We start from the raw sequence: 22,850 nt of genomic DNA, 5'->3' as shown, positions 1-22,850 counted from the left end.
TGTTCATGGGCTGCCGATCACAGATGGAGTATGGCTCATTTATAACTTTAATCACTAGTTCTGCATTTTGGGTTAATGCTGGTATCTGAGAGTCAGGCCTGATAGAAGGCAGTAGTAAGTACTAGATAGACATGAAAAAAGAGAAAGACTATGTGGCAGAAGTTTTATATAGTCCAAATTTCCAGAGGTCTGATCTAAATCAGGATATCCCCGTCAGGGGGTATAGGTCTTTATGAGTCTTAGAGATTTGAAGTTTGTGTTAGAGTTTAAAGAACATGATATGGAAGATAAGGAAATAACATTTTACTTTGCAAATTAAGGGTAAAATGGCTGTCCAAATTCTTCATACAAATTGGGTTTTAAAGCATACATCTGACAAGCATTCTTAAATTGTTTTACCCCCCGCCCCCAAACATTTTGACAGTGAATGAAAACTAGGGTAAAGGCATTTGAGCAATTGGTCTGGTAATTAGTCAGCTAATTAAAAACTAGTTAGCTAACTCCTTTTAACTAAGGAGATGACTGAAATAAATGCTCATGGTCATATAAAACACAACGCCAAGACAGAAGAAATATATAAAGTGAACTTTCAAAAGTTACTTAAATGAGATTCGATTGACCTTATGCAAGTAAATTAAATTTTAAAATTATAGACCGTGCACCTCAGGATGAGTCACCATTGAAATCGCTACTTTGTGTGAGAACAAGAACAAGCTGTTTTTGTCATTAGCTGAGAGATAAATTGAGTCGTGGAGCCGATTACCTGCTAAAAGAATCCAAATCTGTCAGTAAAGAATAGAAATGAGGACATTCTGGTAAACTTCTGGTATCACTCTACATAACTGTGTTTCTTCCATCAGATTGTCTGCAACCTTGTCTGTTTCATTGTCAGTGAATAAGGGCAAAAAATCAGGGGAAAAGAGGAGACTATCTGGGGGTCTCAGTCCTGTCTTGTTCTAAACCATTACCTACAGAGGACAAAGAAGAAAGAAGTGATAACATCCCTAACAAATACTAGCTTTCCACCTGAGAATGGAGACAAGAATGTCCAGTCACAGATTTTGCACCCCAGTTGGTAGTCGTTAGTTCCATTGATGAGCAGAGGTAGTCAGATTCCTATAAAAACTTGTGTTTTTTTAAAGGTGGGAGGATACTTACTATTTTATATCTGCTTCATTTTAAAGAAGAGTTCAGATAGAATTCAAAGAAATATAACCGCCCTTGTCTTTTTTAACAGGTAACCCTCCTTTGTTGCTACTGCCTGAAAACGTACGAATTCGCAAATACAATCTCTCATCTGAGAGGTTCTCAGATTATCTTGAAGGCGAGGAACGTATTCAGACTCTTGATTATGATTGGGACCCCGAAGGCATAGGTCTCAGTGAGTATGAACTTTGGCAGCTGCCGTTGATATTAATTGAATTACAAGGTTTTAAACTTTAGGGCATCTGATTTTTAGTGAGTAAATTTTGTTGCAGTGGAGGATAGAGCTCCTCCTATCCAGTGTGCTCAGGACGCCTTAATTTGGCCATGTGTCCCAGCGAAACATTCTCAAGTTTTAACCAAACCTTCTCCCATCTCTGGGGACTATCCTTTTAGGACCACCTCATATCCCTTTGTTTACTATTTCTTCATCTCTGCTCATGAAGGGATTGTTCTCCCCTATCCCTGTACCCTTCAAAATTTCTACTCAAACTTCAAAGACTCGGTTCAAATGTCCCCTCCTCTGATATCTTCTATAACCCTTCCTGGGCACAGTTCCATAATTGCTCACTGGGTGAGCCTGTAGGTTTTATACATGCTTTCACTACAGCACCTGTTAACATTGAGTTACAGGCATCCACATAATTTTCTCCCTGTCCCTTAACCATGGGCTCTTTGGAGGTAGGATTGAATCTTACTCGACTCTGCAGGGCTACCATCTGACCCAACATCTGACCCAATATCTGACCCAACATCTGACCCAGCATCTGACCCAACAGTGTATATGCTGGTTGCTTGAGGTCTTTAGTTCAGTGAATGAAAATATGAAAAATGTTTATTGTTGAGTCTCTCATGGCTCTCTGGTGTGTGTGGGAGATGGTAATGGGGCAGGAATCAGAAAACTCATCTTAGATGCCTCTTTCCCTCATGTACTGAGCTTTATAACTAAATAATTGTAACGATTATAACAATTCTCTGGTTCTCCTTTTCTTAACTGTAAAATAAGAACAGTAATCTTGTCTGCCTGCCTCCCTGGAGAGTTCTTTGAAGATCAAATGAGATAACAGGTGTGAAAATGTTTTGCAAACTAGCAGTAACTATGCTATGTAAGATTTATTATGGCTGTGTTTTCACATTCATTTACATGATGCAGTAAACGTTTCAAGAATGGCAAACACCTAGGAAGGTATATCTTTTCTTAAAAAGTCTGCCTTAAAAGTTGCAGTCTTCCTATGCATTTTAAGATGCCTGCTGTCCACTTTCCTTTGGTGTATACACAAAATAGGACTTCTCATCTACATAGCTCCTTTACTGTAAGTTATTGACTAATCTGCCCCTGGCTTATCTGTACATTTCATTTGGGAAACTAGAACTTGAGAGTAAATACAGACTCTTGGCTGAAATGTATTTTAGTAAGTTGCCTTTGAAATAGAGACACCCAAGTCCATATCAATAAGCTATCAGTTGAAGTATTTGTAGTTAGTAGCTCAAGTATGATGTCCTGAGGTTTGATCAGATCAGTATAATTGAATTATTTGTCTTATAGGAACAATGAGGAAGTAGAGATGTCAGTAAATGAACAACAGTTGACCTGCTTAGACCCCCATTTCCTCCCTTATCTGATGTCCTTAACATGAAACTCAACTGTGTGTCTTGCCTTGCAGGTGTCGTGTATTATACTGTGCTAGGGCATGGCTCTGATTCTGGAGCTATCAAACGTGCCTACATCCCCAACTTTGAATCTGGTACTAATAATCCTGTGTCGAAAGTTAACCTGAACCTGAAATCCATAATGGAACCAAATGGGTTAGCAGTGGACTGGGTTGGAAGGTAAGTTTAGTGGCATTCCCCTCTTGTCTCTTCTGTTATCCTGGCCAGACCCCCTACAGCTTGTCATGGCAGTGAGTTATAAGCTGGTCCAGATAAGGGTAGCCCTCAGCGCTGGTGCAACTGTGTGATGCCTGGGCTTGCCGTATCTAGCTCCTTCCGCCACCTCTGCTTATCCCAATGTGTCAAATAAACATTATCATTTCCTATATTCTGTGGATGCCATGAAAAGGTTTGGGAGAGCACCAAGGTCAAGATCTTATATTATATCCAGGAAAGCGTTCTTGCCAACAAAGTTTTGGATTCCCAAATCAGAACTCTCAGTATGGCAGCACTAGCCATTTTGTGAGGAAGTGGAACAGCCTCCAGTCCTACCAGCAAGGCAGTTGAGATGAAACATTTTTCTCTATGGTAATTATTTTGAGGGGCAGCAATCCACATCTTGTGTTTTCAGCAGGGCTGTTTCGTCTGAACAGATTGGAAATTTGACTTTCCTGTTTAATGTTTGGTTTTGAGTTCATAGTGGTGTCAGCTTTGTTCTGCTCTTTCAGATTTTCTAGAACCCCAGGGACCAGAGCCAGACATTCTGTGTGATCCCTAAATATGAACCTTAAGTAGGATACAGGAGATGCAAACTGATGTGGAAAAGTTCATAAGCTCCTTCTTCAAGAAAGAGCCTTGCATCAGGAGTGACATTTATGGGAAAGGGATTACATTAGGATCTGAGCTCAAACATTTATTGAATTCCCCATGTCCTTGAAAATGAAGGAATAATGAAAATATGTTTGAGAGGAAAGGCTCAGGGGCTTGTTGCCCTCTGGGATAATGGAGAGTCATTTACAGCATAAATTAATTTTCACCTTTTAACAAACTTGTCTGGTGCTTCTGGAAGACTTGAGCATCTCTGAAGAAGTTAATTAGGTCCCTGCTGTGCCCACAGGCTATCAGGGCACTCATTTCAGTGTTTTCTGTCAGAAATCAAGGCATTTGGAGAGTCAGTAACTTGAAACTCTAGACTTCAGCACTTCCTTCTGAAAATCAACCAGGCAATTCATGTTTGAAGTTTCACTTCTTTCTTAGCCTTCATGAGTGAGTGCGTGAAGAAACTGATGGAAATCTTTCTGCTTGTACGGGACTGAGACCTGCAGGATAGTGGAACAGGGCAGGATGGCCTTGCTGAGTTTGTTATTTTGGAAAGGCTATTTCCACTCATTCCTGGAGCTGATGCCGGACTGCTGCTGATGCCAGTGGTGCTCTTCATTAAGCAGAAGCAGGGTCCCAGGGCAGTTGGAATTGGCCAGCTCACCAGTGCCTTATGACTTCCACCTGGCAGTGCATGTCTCCTAGCACAATGTCAGATGTGAGTCCATCATCATCACTGACGCTGGCAGATGAGGCAGGAGTCCCCCCTCCACTCCTTAGGCTTCCACTCGTAACTTTCCAAAGACTCTTGGCGGAAGATACCGGGACATTCCCCAGAGAAAGAAACTCTTCTCTGACCACTGGTTATCTAAGTGGTTGTCTTCTTGGCCCCAGCTTCCAAATTGAAGGCTCTCATCTTTAAACCTATTCCCCAGAAGTGACCCGCTGAGACTTTTTTAGATGTTTAATTTTGTTTTTTTAAATTCAGGCATATTTACTGGTCAGATGCCAAGACCAAACGGATCGAGGTGGCTAAACTTGATGGGAGGTACAGAAAGTGGCTGATTTCCACCGGACTGGATCAACCAACTGCAGTGGCTGTGAATCCCAAACTAGGGTAAGGACTCGGAGGGGTCCTTCACGTTCTAGATGTTTTCCAGTGGATTGTCAAAAATTTGTATCTCAATTATTTTTTCCTAATTGGACTGAAATTGTCCTTGGACTATTTGGAGTGGCATCTATTACTAACTTAAAGAATTACAGTATTCTCTAAAGATCATTTAGAACCATCCTAGCCTCGGACTGATACTGCATAAGGGGAGGGCCTCTGGTCACATTTTTTCCATAGCCCAGTTTGTCTAAAATCCACACATTTCTCAATAGAATTTAAGGGTCGGTCTCAACCTGATGATTAGACTAGAGTCTGCAAAGTGGTGGCTGGTAGCCTAAATACAGCCTACAGACAGATTGGACTTGAACAAAGCAGAGTTTTAGGGTTTTAAAAATTTAGTTACAAACACTTAAAAAAAAAGTTTAAGCTATGTTTTTGGCTTGAAAAATCAGAACAACTGGTAACACTATGTAGGTAATGACTTCTTTACCTAGAGGGGGAGAGGGAGAGGTTTCATGCCCAGTAGCGGAGCCCGATGGAGGGCTCGGCTCGATCTCATAACCATGAGATCATGATCTCAGCCAAAGTCTATAGGTGGACTCCTAACTGACAGAGCCACCTGGGTGCCCCAGTAGGGATGCCTTTCTTGCTGCAGTGTTGCCTGGAACTTCTCGACAGGGCTTTGCTCTTACCATCCCTTGATGTTTGTAACTGTGATGCACCACTCATTTACGTCTCCTGCCTGGTCCTTCCAGGTATTTGAAATCGTGCCATCCCTGGTCTGTGCAGTTCTATAATTATTAATTGGATGCAAAATAATCCATTTTAAAGTTAAAATCCTTATTTTATTCTCTGATACATCTCAAACACAGAACAGTGCTGCTAACACAGAAGGCATTCAATAAATATTTTATGAAGAATGAACAGCTTTTGTGATTATACATTTTAAAGTGTCTGAATATATATACTCAAACAGGGCTGGGCAATCTTTATGGAGGAAGTTTTCAAGAAGGATAGACCACAGATACACTGGCTCCTCCTTTTCTCACCCTGTCTTCTAAAGTAAAGTGCAAAAACCGCATCACTTAGCACCCAGATCTCTATGACACACAGCAGATTTCCCTGCTGGAAGGTCATGCTTCTGTCAACCTTCTGTTACAGGCTTATGTACTGGACTGACTGGGGCGGAGAACCTAAAATTGAGTCTGCCTGGATGGATGGACAACATCGGAAAGCCCTGGTGCAGGGGGACCTTGGTTGGCCAACAGGCCTTACTATTGATTATTTGAATGATGACCGGATCTACTGGAGTGACTTCAAGGAGAGCAATATTGAAACCATAAAACATGATGGGACTGATAGAAGAATTGTTGCAAATACAGGTTAGAAATAGGTTAGATTTTAATATGTTCTGTAATCAAGAAATATATTTCTAGTGTCTGCCCGTTTTCTCCAGGAAGAACCTGATCTTAGGTGGATACAGTTTCTTAGCTATCACTCCTTCCAATCCCCAGCTGCTCATTTAAATGCAAATGAATCCATTAGCAATAATTAAGGTTTTTTTCCTTGTAACATAATTTTTTAAAGTTGCTCTTAGCGACAGATACTGGAATAGCTGAATTTCCTGTTAAGTTGGCCTGATACAGTGGCATTTCAGGTGTACCAGTGGAAACCCATGTCTAACCACTTCTAGAGCCATTTGTTTCGATTATGCTCAATTGCTTACTTTGTACAACTGGAAACATCTAGAAGGAGAGAAGCATTTTGTTTTCTTCTCCAGATTTTCTGCAGAATTGCAACAATCCAGTACCTGTTAGCGCTGTGTGATAAGCGGTGTCTTACGTTCAAAGGAAAAAAAATAGAATCTCTGCCATACAAATTGTTGTGCAAACATAAAATTAAATCAGCAACTTGAAAGTGGGCAGGTTCCCTGTAATTGCCATCAACCAGTAGGCATTAATCTAGTTCAACATCTGTCATCTTGATCTCCCAACATTGCACACTTCTGTGGTCACAGTAGAGAAAGTCTGCCTGAATGTTGTAATAGGGATTAATTCAAGCATAATGATATCTGATATAAAAGAGGGGTAGGGTATTTTCTGTTCAATAACCTTGTTTTGCTTTGGCTTTCCTCGGTGGGTAAACAGCAGGGAACCCATATAGTCTGGACATCTTCGAAGGCCAGTTTTACTGGATATCTAGGAATAAGGGAGAAGTGTGGAAGCAAGATAAATTTGGGCGAGATGAGAAAGAGAAAATGCTGATGGTGAACCCGTGGCTCACTCAAGTTCGAATCTTCCATCAACACAGATACGATCGGTCAGGTAACACCAACCTTGGAATAAGATGTTCCTTATTATCTGGAAACTTTATTTCAAATTAATGGCTATATTGTTGGAAAGTGGTAATGGATTATAATAGTCTGATCTCTTGGCCCATGAAAGGGGAGTGTGTGTGCGTGTCTGTGTGTAGACCATTTTGACCAGAGAAAGATAAAATTGGAGGTCAGATGCAATTATGTACATCACCAGCAGGCATGAAGTAAAAATATTTCAGTCCTCATTGGAATTGCAGGTTTATACTTCTAGGCCACAGAATCCAGCAGGCATCAAAATTCTGCTGGGGGGGGGGCGCCTGGATGGCTCAGTGGGTTAGGCCTCTCCCTTCAGCTCGGGTCATGGTCTCAGGGTCCTAGGATCAAGCACCGCATCGGGCTCTTTGCTCAGCGGGGAGCCTACTTCCCCTTCTCTCCCTCTCTGCCTGCTTGTGATCTCTGTCTGTCAAATAAAATCTTTAAAAAAAAAAAAAATCCTACTCAGTGGGTGTCAGGTGGGTTACAACAGGTTTCCTGGATATGGTTGGTGTTACACACCCTTACAATTCCAAGGCTAGGTGAGTCACGTTATCCTGAGCTATGAGAACCTAGTTTAAAATTGTCAGTCATATGCTGTCTCCTCCTGTCTTCCCATCTTCTTAGTTGTGGGTCCTATTTCATCAGGTTAGCTGTGTTCTAATTCATCCTCACCGTTGAATGGAGTAAGGTGAAAGGGAAAGGAAATTCTTCTTATTATTATTATTTTTTTAAAGATTTATTTATTTATTTGAGAGAGGGGGTGGAGAGAGAGAGAGAGCAGGAGAGCAGGAGGGTCAGAGGGAGAATCAGACTCCCCGCTGAGGAGGGATTCCCAACCTGGGACTTGATCCCAGGACTCTGGGGTCATGACCCGAGCTGAGGGCAGACATGTAACCGGCTGAGCCCCCCAGATGCCCTGGAAGGGAAATTCTTGAAGAAAGGAAAGGAAATAAACGTTTATTAAGCTCTATAAGTCAGATTGTCTCTTCAAGTGTTACTTCTGACAGATGGTTACCTCAGTTAATCTCCAAAACTGTGTAAAGAGGTTTTATGTTCCTCTCACGTATAAGGAACTCCACTGATACAATAGCCCTTATGTCTTCCGTGTAGCTGGGACTCTCATCCTGGGCAGTTTTGAAGACAGGAGGAGAGAGCACAGTACACATGGTGAGCCCACTCTCTGGCCTTTGTAGAGAAGGCTACCTAGGAGTTAGAGGAAAATCTGGAGTCAGCTGGGCCCCCTTAAGAGAGGGCTGATGACTGTGTATGCCGGGGACCTAGCCCAGCTTTGTCAGATGAGCATTTACTCTGCACAAGTAGTTCTACCATTTGAGCATGTATCAGAATCATCTAGAGAGCTTGTTGGGCCCCACCTGAGGGGTTTCTGATTTAATAGACCTGAGGTGGCCTAAAAATGTCCATTTCAAATAAGTTCTCAACTGATGCTGGTGTTGCTGGTAAAGGAACCACATTTGAAAAGTCCTGTCCAGGCCCTACACAAGAGTGGGCCATGGACGAGTTGCACTGGTATCTTAAGGGAGTTGGTGAGAAATGCAAGACTGTCAGGCCTCACCCAACCTTTTGGAGTCTCATTTCCTAGGTGATTTGTATTACATTCAAGTTGGAAAAGTTCTGCTCTAGAGAGCTGAAGAAATGGGCAGATTTTGTGTAAGTCTTTGGGAAATGGTTTACAATTTTATAGCCATGCCTTGTGTGTGATTCCACATCAAATGACAATGAATCAGGATCACTTAAAAAATACGTCTGTGAAGGAATTTAGAGATCATCTGTATCTTGGAGATATCATAATAATAGGCTAGGATAGAGTTCAGAAGACTCCAGAATTACTTGGTAAGCTTTTAATGGTAATACTTTTGTTGTATCCTAGACCAATTAAAATCTGAATTTCTGTGACTGCGCATCAATAGTGGTGAAATAGCTCCCAGGTGATTCTGATAATCACAGCCTTAAGTTCCCTTGTCTTGCAAGTAGGAGAACCAAAGAAGTCCAGAAGAAGGTCCTCCTATGAGGGTAGGGTAGAAATCATATCTAACATTTGATCTGGATACATTATGATCTATGGTAATGAGAAATCTTGACATAATAATAGGGTCTTACTGGTCTTTTGAACTATCTCAGATTGTTTTGCATTGACTAGGTTTTGAGGTCATGCAGTGCACTAGACACCTGCTTCCACACCTGCCAGGGCAAGGGCAGAGCTAGGTAAATGCCAGGAGAACATGTGAGCCGTACAGGAGTAGGATGGAAGGGCCACAACTCAGTTGATGAGCATATCCTTGGTTGGCGTTCTCATTTCCTCCTTGGATCCTAACCGCTGTTTTCATGTGCATTCCAGTGCCCAATCGCTGTAAAAATGTCTGCAGTCACCTCTGCCTCCTGAGACCTGGAGGGTATAGCTGTGCCTGCCCCCAAGGGTCCGCCTTCATCGCGGGGAGCAGCACTGATTGTAATGCAGGTAAGGCCACTGCCTGGGCAGCTACGGAGGCTTGGGAACACTCCCCTGCTTTCCTCAGGTTCCCTGCCAGTGTTACACCTTCTGCGGGAATCTGAAAAATCCCTGTGCTGGGTCCTTTGCAGGATAGAGTAGGGGTGGCTTGAAGGAGGGAGGAGATAGGGAAATACGAACAGAGCTGAGTGGGACTTAGGGAGCCCAACAGAACTGGTGTTCCAAAGATTACTGAGAATTATTTGCCCCCATATCTACAGTAGTGTTGTTTTGTAGGTATTTGGAAGAGTGGGTTTTCTAGAAGGCTTCCACCTCCTTTCTCTACCCCATACCAGATGTCAGCTGCTCTGGAATCCATTCAGCCTTACCTGGAGTTCAAGTGGGGCACTAGGTTTCTGTGGTGGGAGGGCCTCACCCACTACAGATGGGAGGGTAGGAAGAGGGTCACTGTTTTCCTCGCATGCTCATTTCAGAGTTTTGATAAATGGAAAAGGGCCACATGTTAAAAGGCATTGTACACTGTTGGGAGACGGAGGCCAGATAAGGATGCAGTGGTTTTTTTTCTCATCCGAAATACTGGGGGTGACCTCGGCCTGGCAAGACTTGTCTTCGATGACTCTCAAATTAAGAAGCATATCAACCATAGGTGTCCACTGGTGATCCTAATTAGTGTCCAGTTCTTAATATCCACATTTAAAAAATCATCCTGCAGTTCACCAGTGGCCCATTTTATGGCTCACGTCCTTGTTTTTATGTTTCAGTGACCATTTTATGGTTCCCATCCCTCAGTTTTAGCTGATGGGGAGATGCTTAACCACCTTTGGCCACCAGGGGGAGCAAGTGGTCAAACCATGCACCACCTTTTGGCTCTTCCCAATCAGGCTGAAAAGTTGGCAGGTTTAGAGAATGAACTCAGGGAGAGAAAACTGCTTCCCCAGGTTCCCTTCCCGAATCCCCACCCTTTCTGAATCCCCACTCTCATGCCAAGGCTACTGGAGAAATACTGGCAAGCTTACAATATTTAGCAATATTTTGAACCAAACGATTTCAGGCTTTTGACATTTGTTCTCTGCGGTAGATGGACGGTTCTGACATTTATTGCGATTTCACACTCGGGAGTGGTGTTGTTCAAATTGTCACCCCGTGGACTACTTTCCTCATTTACATTTTTTGCCAAGTGCATTATAGTAAGATTCTTGGTTAAAAGAACTTAACCAAAGCAAGCACTAATGGTGGTAGTTATTCCATATAGGGTCTTGGTTTGGTATATTAATTAGTTAATTTGATAAGTTTTTGAGTGCCTACTACATGCTAGGCATTAGTGCTGGAGGTAATGGAAGTGAAAAAACAATGTTTGCTCTTGTTGGGTTTATATTCTAGTAGGACAGTAAATAGAGACCCACCCACCCCCAATATATAACATCAGGTCGTAAAAGCAAAAGGAGAAAACCAAAGCAAGGTAAGAGGGTTGAGGATGGGGTGGGAGTTGGGTTGCCTTTAGCTAGAGTTCCAAGAAGGCCTCTCTGATGAAGCAGATTTTGAGTAGAGTTTCAGATTGAGGGACTGAGCCAGGAGGGCATCTGAACTCCTTAAGTAAGGGCACAAGTTCTAAATACTCACTGAACATCTTCTAAGTATGAGACATGGCAACACTAACAAGCCCATCAGGCACATCCAAGGAGTACGTGGGGGCTGAGCTGGAACAGGGGCCCAGAGTGAGGGCAGTTTTGGAGGACTTAAAAAAATAAGACAGCTCTGACTAGCTGTCTTATCCGGCATCTGTGCCCCTGCATTGTGTGTCTGTCAGTTGCTTGATGGGTCCCTGATGCTTTGGAGCCTTCAGTTCAAGTCCAGGTGTCCCCAGACTGAGCTCTTGTATTTAACAGGGCTTGCGGAGGAGAATTCTGAAAACTTCCAATGAGAACGTGAATGTCCTAAGAGATCCCTTTACCATAAGTGTCTTTTAAACATTAATGTATGTTCTGGAGTATAGTGTCTCTCCACTGTTTGGAGGGGAAATGCTATAAAATTGCCTCTTTCCTTCCACCAAATGTGCATTCCTTTCAAAAACCTTATTATTAAGGAAATTTATCTGACTCCAGGGGAAGGTAATGTTTAAAGAGGGAGGCTAAGTAGCTGCCCTGCCCCACCCACTCCCCACCCCAACCCTGGGCCTGAACAGATCTGCATGGTTTGGGTGCTCTGCGGAGTGTGGCTGACTAACGCATGCATGCCTTTCCCTTTCTGCAGCCATCGAAAGTCCTATCACCATGCCCCCCCCATGCCGGTGTATGTATGGAGGAAGTTGCTATTTTGATGAGAACGACCTCCCCAAATGCAAGTAAGTCTGAATCTTGAGGTCCAAGCTGTAGGCCTTGTGTCTCCTGGAGAAATTTTAGACCAAGTGGCCAGAAAAATAACAAGAACCTTGCCACTTCACTAATTTTCTCGTCTTTGCCAGCTTGCCCTCCCTTGGGAGAGTCCACAGAGAACCAAGGCAGTGTGTCTCCAACTGTATACTGTTCATAAGAATCTTCTGCATCAAATGGCCTACCCCCTTCACAGGGATTCTGCATTTCCCATCCCGCCTCCCCAGGAGATGCCACAGGAGTGTGGGCCAGCTCTAACAAGGGCTTAGAGAAGTGACAGCCCCATTTTTTCCCTACTCATCTGGAGGTGGTAATAACATTAGGATTGTGGGAGACCAGGTGTCAGCAGTGGTGCTCCAGCCCAAGCCCTCGTGATGAGCAGAGACTGGGCCAGAGATGTGGAAAAAGAATTATGGAGAAAGCTCTAACACGGAGCAAGATAAATGGAGGTCTCTGAAAGTACTTAATGAATACGTGTCAGAGGAAAGAACACAATGGTGGTTTTCAGTTTTCTCTTGAAGGAAGAGTTCTGGAGGGTAAATGTGACACCATGAGGTTTATTTGATATCAGGGTCACAACACCAAAAGTGAATTTCAAAGTCGGATTGCCATTCTTTCTGCTTATCGCCCACTGGCAGAGCACAGGAAAGTCGTGCAGGACACATTGACTGTTCTGCACATAATTTGCTCAGTCTACCCTCTCCCTACCCGAAGACGGGCTTGTAAGAGCTATGACTCTGGAAGCCTAGGAAGGCCATAGCTTGTGAACCATTCTTCTTCTACTTCAGGTGTCCCAGCGGCTACATGGGGAAACATTGTGAAATAGGGCTTTCCAAAGGTGTCCCTCCAGGAACAAGTAAGTTCTAAGAATATGAGCAGCCTGGAAAGGCCGCACCGCTCCTAAATTCTGAATGCTGTCTAGATTCTTTTTAACTCCGTCTTGGGAGAATGAGTGGTTCTACCCCCTGCTTCCACCGTAAAGTCTTCCGGTGCCTTTCCCTTTCCACCTGCTGATATGGTCCCTTCTCCCTTCTTTGACGACAGCAGTGGCTGTGCTCTTGACCATCATCCTGATCATCATCATCGCCGCTTTGGCGGCTTTAGGATTTTTCCACTACCGGAGAACGGGCTCCCTTTTGCCTTCTCTGCCCAAGCTACCAAGGTCAGTTTCAGTATGGGGAAGATTGATGTTGGAAGCCTGGGTGATGGGACCGTTTGAGTAAGTTAGGTGTTTTATTTATATATATTTTAAGCACAGTGTGCAGCTTGTTTTTTCTGCAGAAACAAAAAGTAGTGAACTTGAAGCCATCATTTCAGATGACAACTTCTGAATCAAGTGCTTCTTTGGAAGCCTGGGTGCAGATCCTATTTTATAGTTTAAATGGTTGTGCCCACCGGTGGGCATTTGGGTCAGACTGGAACTCTCTCTGTGGGATGGACCACTCTTTATTCCTGAAAGTGACCGGTTTGCTCTCTCTCAGATCTCCCACCATTCGGGAATGTGCTTTAACACTTCCATGTAGCTGAGGCAATGTCCTACCATATTTGATGTGCAGATTCATTGTGGGAATCCAGCCCTTCATTAAAGGAAGAGTTTGCAATATGGAGGAGAGGGCACTGTTGCCAAAGGTTGTTTAAAAAATTGCACATTGTTTCAATTACTTCTTTTCAGCTTAAGCAGTCTAGTAAAATCCTCTGAAAATGGAAATGGGGTGACCTTCAGATCGGGAGCAGATGTTAACATGGATATCGGAGTATCTGGTTTTGGGCCTGAGTCTGCTATTGACCGCTCGATGGTGATGGTGAGTGTGGCTACAAGGGACAGTTTGAAGGTTTTCATTTTTACTGTTTTTTTCTTTTTTAAATAAAAGAAATACTTTTATGGAGAATAAAATTAACCTAGTAAAAAAAAGATAAAGCATTGTGCCTCTCAAAATAGTCTTTACAAAATTAGGAAACATTGTTTGTTGCAGAAAGTTCTCTAAAAATACTAGTAATACAATTGAACTCTACCTCTGCTCTAAGTCACAGTTGAATCCTGAACAGTGTTGAATTTAATGGGAATCTTAAGCAGCCTTGTGTGTTTTGGGAGGGGGAAAAAGAGAGCATGGTGTTGTTTTAATTTGGTGACTCCTTGTATGTGAAAGGAAAGAGTAGGGAAATACGTCTCCTCGTCTCATATTTTCCCACCAATGTAAAATATTGACAGAACAAGCAGTGATTTTTAGAGTTGGTGGTTGGTTCAAATCGTAATTCTGCCACCTGCTAAGGATGTTAGAGTAGGCACGAGCTTGATCACTCTGACCCTCACTGTCCTCATCTGTGAAATGGGTACAGTAATACCTCATGGACTAGTAAAGTCTTTATAATCAGTACTGGAAAATCACTTTCAGTATTCTGCTTTCCCCCAATTCTTTCATGTTTGCCTTTGCATAAAAGTACAGGGTGATCGGTTCTTCCCTTTTTCATATCTCCCTCTTCTCCTCTTAGCTCTTTTTCCATCACCCGCTCTTTTCTCGGTTGTCCAAACCCAACCCCCAAGTGAGTTATTTGTATTAAGGAGCCAAAGACAATGTGGATATAGGGGGAATGTTTGTTTTCTTGATCTGATAAATGAGTGCATTTATTAACTTTGTGTAATGGTTTGCCATATGGAAGCCTTATGTCTCCTGCCCCCCTCCGTTTTTTGGGTGGGGGTAAGTTCTTTTTGGGTATATTTGGCATAGTACCTGAAATTTCTTGAGGTATGGGGAGGGCACCTTCCTTTATGTGTGAACCATATATATATATATATATTTTTTTTTAATCAGAGTGAAAACTTTGCCATGGAGATGGGGAAGCAGCCCATAATATTTGAAAACCCAATGTATGCATCCAGGGACAGTGATGTCAAAGTGGTTCAGCCAACGCAGGTGAGAAATCAGCCCTTTCTTTGAGGAGCTGCTGTTGTTGAATCTTGTTCTATTGAATAAGACCCTCTTAGAGTTCTCCCAACTTACCTTTGAATGGAAGGAAGCAGTGTTCATTCATTCTTCCGCTTGATATATGCAGTCACAGGATGGACCCAAGGATACGACACCAATTTCGCGCATAGTTGCTGGGGTTTAGCGGCCCTTCTTGGGGTGCTGACCAAGAGCCTTTTCATTCTGAGTGGTCAGGGCAAGAACTAGGAATCCATTCAGGGGCTTGGCAGGCAGTGCCAGGCACACACAGGCTCTCTGTAAGTATTTGTGAAATGGACAAGTGAATGATCGTCAGGTCATTATATAGAGATTTGGGGGACTGGATATACTCTCTGGGTTCTTACTGATAGCACAAGGGTGTTATTTGAGGTGACCTCCCTATACTTGCCTTCCCCATACATCTCTGAAAAGTACAAAAGTCTCCAGAATAGATAGGCAGCTCTCTCAGTTTCCTGTGGTGCAGCCCTATTACTCACTCCCTTCAAGAGGAGCAGGGAGACAACATAGGTGTATAGATGAAGGAGAATAGGTTTTCACGGGCTTTGGATCAGTAGCTCCCATACCATTTCTAGTGCCTGTCAACTCTTAGTCTGTCCTTCTTGTCTTTGTGAAATGCGGTTTCGTTGTTAATACCTAAACTTCTTTTGAAATCATAAAGATATGGTACCTCTTAAATACAGAAGTGTTTATTTTATGAATAGCTTTCCTAAGATCAGAAATAGTTGCATCTTGAAAGCATTTTGTCTGATCCTTTGATATCCAGATAGCAAAAATCTAATCACATGATAAAAAACAGATGTGACATCTCAGTTGGCATTTTCACTTGAAATAAAATAAGGCCATGTTTACAAACATACCCACATTTGAAAAGAAATGAAACAGTGAATATAAAAATACAGGAAAAAGTGGATTTTTTGCCTTGTAATTTGTTAATTATATATTGATAGTAATTTGGGCTTAAGAGGGAACCTTGGAATCACATGAATGTTACAGAAAAATGTCTAGAGGGTTATTAATACCATTATACCTTTGTTTCAGATATTCAGCATCTTACAAGCAGTCCTCTCAGATTATTAAGTTTACTCTAAATATCCAAAGATTAGATTCTCAGTTCTGATGAGTTTGGGAATAATTCATGCTGTTCCTCTAGATTTGGTGGCCAATGTACACCAGAGTTGTTTATCGAAAAATATGGTCCGCAGTGGGAATACGGGAGCACAGACAACACAATAAAATTGTCATTACTGAGAGTATAAGCTGTGATATGTATGTTTGCCTCCCAGGATTAAGGCATGACATGGATGACATAGTGGTGGTGCTTCTAATTTGGGGGAGATGGAACAGTGTTTAGTCCTGGGCGATGGGGTTAGTCTCATGTAAGAAAAAGTGCCTGACCATATCTGTGGGAAAGCAAGGCTATGAAGAGAGCCAAGAGTTGATAAGAAACTTCACAGCCAGGATTGTTTCAAAACTGGATACTGTGCTTTAATGTGCACACAGGTGACTGTATCTGGAAATGTGGATAACCAGAACTATGGAAGTCCCATCAATCCTTCTGAAATAGTTCCAGACACAAAGCCGACCTCCCCTGGTGCTGAGGGAACTCAGGTAACAGTGGATGGCTACTGAAAGGACGTGAGATTTGCAAAGGGCTTCAGAGTTGCTGGGTTTACTAATGCTCAGGGTAACTAGGGAGACCCTGATAAGCTCGTGGAACCAATATATATAGGCAGTTAAGAAAGATAATTTTTAAAAAAAATAGTAAATTGAACAATTTTCCACAGCTAAAGCCACATTTCTGAAACAGGAATGATGTGACATGAGAGACCATAATAGAAAAGAAAGGCAACAGACTTCCAGATCTAGTCTCTTCAGACCAGAGGTGCTTGATTTTAGAGAATGACTTCACTATGTCATTGTGTCCTGTGTCAAGGATACATGTAGAAGACCCTTTCCTTTTTTTACATAGTGGAATTTTTCTACAGTGTACATTTTTGTTCCCTGAAAAATGTGCTATGTTCTTAGCTCCTCTGCTGTTAACCTGTATTCACCACGAGATGGCACTAGTTGATACTCTATATTCTATCTATCCTTGTGGCCATCCAACCAACCAGTGTTTTCGCCCTCAGTGTGACAGGCACAGTGTTTAACAACCAAAAGTGAAAGAAAAAAGACCGCCAATGGAACTTCTCTATCATGCCTTCAGGCACTTTGAAATTTTTAGACTATTTGGTCTATAGAGAGAAAGTCAGTAAATAAATCTGATAGAAAATTTTGTGTTAATGTATAATCAATCCCTAGTTTTAATGGCTACGTATGAAGCTAAATAAGATGTAGCTCTCTGACCCTGGGCCAACTATTTTACCTCTGGGTTCTAGAGTCTTCATGCTTCTCCTTAGGGCCACTGTTGGCATATGAAGTGAAATGTTTGTGGTACAAAAGTTTGTCTCTGCGTTCCAGGACATTTTCCCATTCTGGACCCTGTCCGTGGAGCATCAGCTTTCTGTCTCCCTCAGTGCACTGTGGTCCCCCAGATCCTCTTCCACTCTGCCTCCCCCCATATTTCCAGTGGAGGACAGAAGGATCTGGCATGTCTCTGTTTTAAGGTTCTGTGACTTCTTCTGTGAAGTAATGTAAAAAATCAAATCCAAGGGTAGTTAGAAATCTGGCCACTTACATCATCCTTATTTCTCAAATTGCACCATCTCTGTGCATAACTGGTATCTGCCAAGTTAACTTGGAAGTCGTGTTGGATTTCCAGCACCTCAGATACTGGTTCCTGTTCAGCTTGTTTGGATCAAAATAAAAGTTGAACTAAATTCATGCTCATGAGGGATACCTGGGTGGCTCAGTCGGTTAAGCCTCCCTGACTCTTGTTTTTGGCACAGGCCGTGACCTCAGGGTCTTGAGATCAAGCTCTGCGTCGGACTCCTGTGTGGGCATGGAGCCTGCTTAAGATCCTTTCCTGTCCTCCCTTCATGCCTCCCATTCTCTCTCAAAAAAAAAAAAAAAAATTGATGCTAATGAAGAGCTTATAACATAGCTCTCTGCCTACCTTTTTTTTTTTTTTAAAGTTTTATTTATTTATTTGACAGACAGAGATCACAAGTAGTCAGAGAGGCAGGCAGAGAAAAAGGCCTCCCCGCTGAGCAGAGAGCCTGATGTGGGGCTTGATCCCAGGGCCCTGAGATCATGACCCAAGCTGAAGGCAGAGGTTTTAACCCCCTAAGCCATCCAGGTACTCCTCTCTGTCTACCTTTTTATATTTCATGTACTAATTCCTTCTCCTCCTGACACACACACACACACACACACACACACACACACACACGAGACACATACAAATGTTGTCTTAGAAAGGAATTTTCAGTTTCATATTTTTCAAGGGACTGAATTTCTTTCTTCAGGCTACATATAAAAGTGGATTTTGGAGATTAATTTTCCACAGACACCAAAAGACTTTAATGTCACAATGCTGTGTGTCTTGAATGTTCCCTGAGCCTGACTCAGCCCCAAGGCAGTGCCTGGTTTATTTTATATTCTCACTTAGTTTTTCTTTTCAGTCCATTCAAGTCTAGTGATCTCTTCACTACACCAAGCTCTCTCCCAGCCTGAGCAGGAAGGGAATGTGGGGTGGGGGGTGTGCTGCAGCCTCTGACCTGCACGCCCTTCATCAGAAACAAAATGAACATGGAAAGACTTCAAGTGAGAGATCTTCACCCATTATAGTCCCTTCTTTCTCATCTTCCTCTTTGCAGTATGTCTGCTCTTCCTCTTTTTTTCTTTTATCGATTGAGGCTGAGACTTTTTTTTTTTTTTGAGAGAGAGAAAGTGAGACAGAGCATGAGCCAGGAGAAGGTCAGAGAGAGAAGCAGACTCCCCGTGGAGCTGAGAGCCCGATGCGGGACTCGATCCCGGGACTCCAGGATCATGACCTGAGCCGAAGGCAGTCGTCCAACCAACTGAGCCACCCAGGCGTCCCGGGGCTGAGACTCTTTAAGGTCTCTTCTGCCCGGCATATCTAGTGATCTCCCCATATCAGTCATGCCCTAGGCACTGGAAGGGGAAGCCAGTGTGGCTTGAAGCCATAGAGGCACTTGGTTAGGATCTCCTTAGGTTAGCACTCATGTGCCGGAGAGGCTCACAAATCTGTCATTCATCAGTAAATAGGCTCAAAGGACTCAAATCTAGGAACATTAATTCCTGTGACTCCGTTCGTCATTTTCCAAAAGTCACATTGATCTGCATTGGGTTTCCCAATGGGTTTGCAGTGGAAATGCAGAAGCCCATTGGGTTTCCCAATGGGTTTGCAGTGGAAATCACCATGGTTCCTCTTGTTAGTAATTGTTTAACCCCAGGTAGTCCATTCCACAGGTGTAAGTTTCCCGCTCTTGGCCTGAATGAGTTCATCTTTCTCTTGGTGGCGGTCATGTACGGAGTAGGTGCTCACTTACATGCAGATTACAATGAATGGTCTTCTGTGGTCATGTGCCCCCCTGACTCCTTCACATATTGGCCTCCTACTTTCACAGAGCAAGAGATACCCATAAAATAGATGGGCTGCCTTAGCTACCTGCTGGAGTTGGGTATCTGCTCCCTTACTTTCTCTTCCCTGTCGGCCTCCACCGGGTAGCCAGAGCTGTGTCCAGCAGTGGCGCCATGGACGGCTTTTCAGCAGGTCCCGGGCTACCCGCCATCATCGATGGTGATTCCTCTTTCGCTTCTTCGGTCTATGGGCCTCAGAGTCCTGTAATTACTGCCTACTCTTCCACCTACAATTCAGTTACATGAGCTTGCTGTGACTCTGTTTCCTCATCTGTAACAAAAGAGCACCCACCTCACAAACCTGCTGGGAAGGTAAATTGCAAAACTTGTAGGCTAACCCCTGATACCTAGTGAGCTCTCAGTAAAGACTCATTTTTGGTATCACTATGGCTGTTCTGATTATAGGAAGAAATGACGAAGGGAGAAGGGATATGCTTGCGTTGACCACGGATCAAAACCCCATTTTAGGAAATGGGAGTTAGCATCTGGCTTTCTCTTTACATTTTCGGCAACCCCCGAAGAAATCTCTACTCTCTCCCAGGGCTTCTAGATTCTAGAGGCACAGATTCTGTCAACTCTACATGTCAAATCAAGGAAATAATTTTGAAATTTATTAGACGAAAAGAGCCAGAGACTTCTCAGTTTCAGTTTGGGGGCTGTCTGAGGAGGAACTGAACAGTTTACCCAAGGGGCAGGTCACATGGTCCCAGGTCCAAATTTGCTTTGTCCTTTACTAAGAAGACATTTTAAAGCTTGAGGGGACCAAATCCACGCCAGAGAATTCCATTACTGAAGGTTTTCCATTTCCCCTTTTTCATTTAGGCAACAAAATGGAATATCTTCAAACGAAAACCGAAACCGGCCACGAACTTTGAAAATCCGATCTATGCAGAGGTAATCGTTGACAATTTGTCTTAGCACAAGCATTCGGCATTCTTCCTTAGCAGTCCCTTGCTTGGCTCACTGGGATGTATGCTCAGATTATCTTGAGCAAACTGGCAATGATTTGTTTTCTTCACACGAAACTGTTTCTAGTCCTGTTGGGGGAATAAATGGCTGATCCGTGTTTCATTGTGGCCTTAGATGGAGAATGAACAGAAGGACAGCACGGCTGTGACTCCACCTCCAATGCCTTCTGTCCCTGCTAAAAGTTCCCCGAGAGGCCCAGTGCCAACCTATACTGCAACAGAAGACACTTTTATAGACACCGCAAGCCTTGTTAGAGAAGACTCTGAGGTATAGCCATGCCAGCTATCTAGGGAATAATTAGAAACACACTTTTGCACATATATTTTTTACAAACAGATGAAGAGAAAGTTAACATTCAGTACTTTATTAAAAAAAAATATATATATTTTTTCCCAGTTCGCCTATAGTTGGAAGTGTCCATGGAAACTCTGCCTTGAGTGTCTTTTTTTTTTTTTTTTTTTTTTTTTTTACTTAATGCTGTCTCCTATTTTTACAGATAATTATCACAATGTACTATATGTATATCTTTGCACTGAAGCTCTCCGAAGGTAATTCTATAAATATGTTGTACATTTGTAAATTTCAGAAAGATTATCACATCATTAAATTTGCTGATAAAAGTATCTGCTGAATGGGTGGTGATCATTACCGTAAATGATCCAACAAGGAAAGGAATTGACGGGGCGTGGGGTGGTGTAGCCATGTCTGAAGAAGGGTACCACTCCTGTTCTCTATAGGATTATTCAGGAAAGAGATCCGGGCCCCACTCCTGGGTCCATTTTTACACCTTTGGCACTTAATGAATGTTCCGCATTTGTTCAACATTACCTGTAACCTGGTCGGTAGGCGTATGGACAGAGGGTGCGGTGTGTTGTGCGGACATCTGGATCTGCCTGTCGCTGCCTCCAGTAGCGCAGCAAGTAGAAAATCAGCTTGGTGCTGCCCTTCTGCACGTCTGTGCTGAATGCTCTCACATGTCTTTACCTCGCTAGCTGCCAAGTCAACATTCTTACCTGCGACATCTGTGAGAAAGTCGCGTGTCCTGAGGTACAAGTGTCCTGCAAAGAGTTTGTTATCAGATTGCATGAACCCTTTTGCCTGATGGATCCTAGGGTGATTTCTGTCCTTCCGTGCCTCTCAGGCAGTTCCCTACCCTGGACGGACGCTGGAGCTCAACCGCTGAATTACTAAAACCAAATCCCTGTCTTCATCAAGTATGGTGCAAAACAGATAACAGTTAAGCAAAGCCTCAGCTGGGTTTTTGTTTCTGTGTGTGAAAATATCATTATAATGACTATTTATTTCCTCAGTTGAACATGAATAGAAAGGGAAACTGTTCTTCTTGAGCCTTTTTTTTTTTTTTTTAAGGTCCTTTTGGCTAAATCGTACATTTGTGTTTTGGAATGTACTGTAGAGCCTAGATTTTTCTCTTGAGTAGTGGGTATAGAATCCACAATGGGAACCATGGCAGGAATATACAGTTTCCGTACTACGTAGCATTCCTGACTCTCTGTGCTAATATTGCACATTTTTAAAACCATGAATGGATGGATGGATGGATGAATGGAAGAAACATGTACTACTGATTATTTTATTACTGAGTTCTCAAAATATTTGTGGCTCCTATTTTGGGAGCTTATTACAATTTTTTTTGAAATGTACTTTGATTAGAAAAGCAAATGGAAATGATGCTGCTGAGAAATTTCTAATAAATTTGTATTTTATCAGACTTCTTTGGTGTGTTTCTTAAGACCAGCTCACAAGTCTGTTGTATTTTTCTGCGCAGAGAACTTGGGGCTTTGAGTGCTAGGCCACCTGAGAACTAGGGGTGCCCAGAGGTGGTGGGGGTGGGGGGGGTGGGGGTTCACAGCACAGCCAGCCCTGACAGGCCTGGTGGGGTAATTAATCTCAGAGAGGAGTAAGCTCCTTAAGTTCCCACCTGACCTCTGGGTGGGCAGCCCCCTTAATTGCCTTTCAAAGTCAATTTCCACCTCTTCTTTTCCTTCTTACATTCTAGGCTCTGAGCCAGGTCCTCCTTTTCAAATCTAATTGTGCTCCCGAGCTCAGTGAAAGTACCCACTGCTGAGGGGTCTCAGAGCTCCTCCCGCTGAGAGGACGGAAGAGCAGTGAGGATAGGATGGTCGCAGCTGGAGAGGGTTTTGTTCCACATTGGAATTCAAGCTTCAGTGCGGTGTATTTGGATGCATTAACTCAGGGACGGGGGCATCAGCCAGCAGAAAGCTCGAATACAAGAGTGAAAGGAAGCCACGAGAACCTGCGCTTGGAAATGCTTGTAATTTTCAGCTTTGGTTTTTGTCTTGGGCATTACGCTCAATATGAAATGAGTCTTGGGTATTTCTTTTATGAAAATTCGTGTTCTGCTCGCCTTCGTTTCTGAGTG

At 43.0% G+C, this 22,850-nt stretch overlaps 1 protein-coding gene across 2 annotated transcripts in view; it reads left to right on the top strand.

Annotated features, from left to right (window-relative positions):
* The window catches only part of LRP2 (LDL receptor related protein 2), a 201,900-nt gene extending 180,828 nt beyond the window's left edge, over positions 1 to 21,072 (top strand). The window contains exons 66-79 of one of the 2 annotated variants that reach the window (XM_032355865.1): positions 1,238 to 1,381; positions 2,868 to 3,033; positions 4,661 to 4,789; positions 5,945 to 6,165; positions 6,931 to 7,107; positions 9,493 to 9,612; positions 11,854 to 11,944; positions 12,761 to 12,828; positions 13,017 to 13,134; positions 13,645 to 13,774; positions 14,783 to 14,884; positions 16,436 to 16,543; positions 20,303 to 20,374; positions 20,564 to 21,072. In XM_032355865.1, the coding sequence (XP_032211756.1) occupies positions 1,238 to 1,381; positions 2,868 to 3,033; positions 4,661 to 4,789; positions 5,945 to 6,165; positions 6,931 to 7,107; positions 9,493 to 9,612; positions 11,854 to 11,944; positions 12,761 to 12,828; positions 13,017 to 13,134; positions 13,645 to 13,774; positions 14,783 to 14,884; positions 16,436 to 16,543; positions 20,303 to 20,374; positions 20,564 to 20,722 (1,805 nt within the window). In that variant the 3' untranslated portion in view covers positions 20,723 to 21,072. The remainder of the gene's footprint in view (positions 1 to 1,237; positions 1,382 to 2,867; positions 3,034 to 4,660; positions 4,790 to 5,944; positions 6,166 to 6,930; positions 7,108 to 9,492; positions 9,613 to 11,853; positions 11,945 to 12,760; positions 12,829 to 13,016; positions 13,135 to 13,644; positions 13,775 to 14,782; positions 14,885 to 16,435; positions 16,544 to 20,302; positions 20,375 to 20,563) is intronic. The other variant, XM_032355866.1, reaches the window with a different exon arrangement.
* Positions 21,073 to 22,850: the final 1,778 nt, after the last annotated feature.

Source organism: Mustela erminea, chromosome 8 (genome assembly GCF_009829155.1).
Source record: "Mustela erminea isolate mMusErm1 chromosome 8, mMusErm1.Pri, whole genome shotgun sequence".
In the NCBI taxonomy this organism is placed as follows: Eukaryota; Metazoa; Chordata; class Mammalia; order Carnivora; family Mustelidae; genus Mustela; species Mustela erminea.
This window is presented reverse-complemented; position numbering and strand designations above follow the sequence as displayed.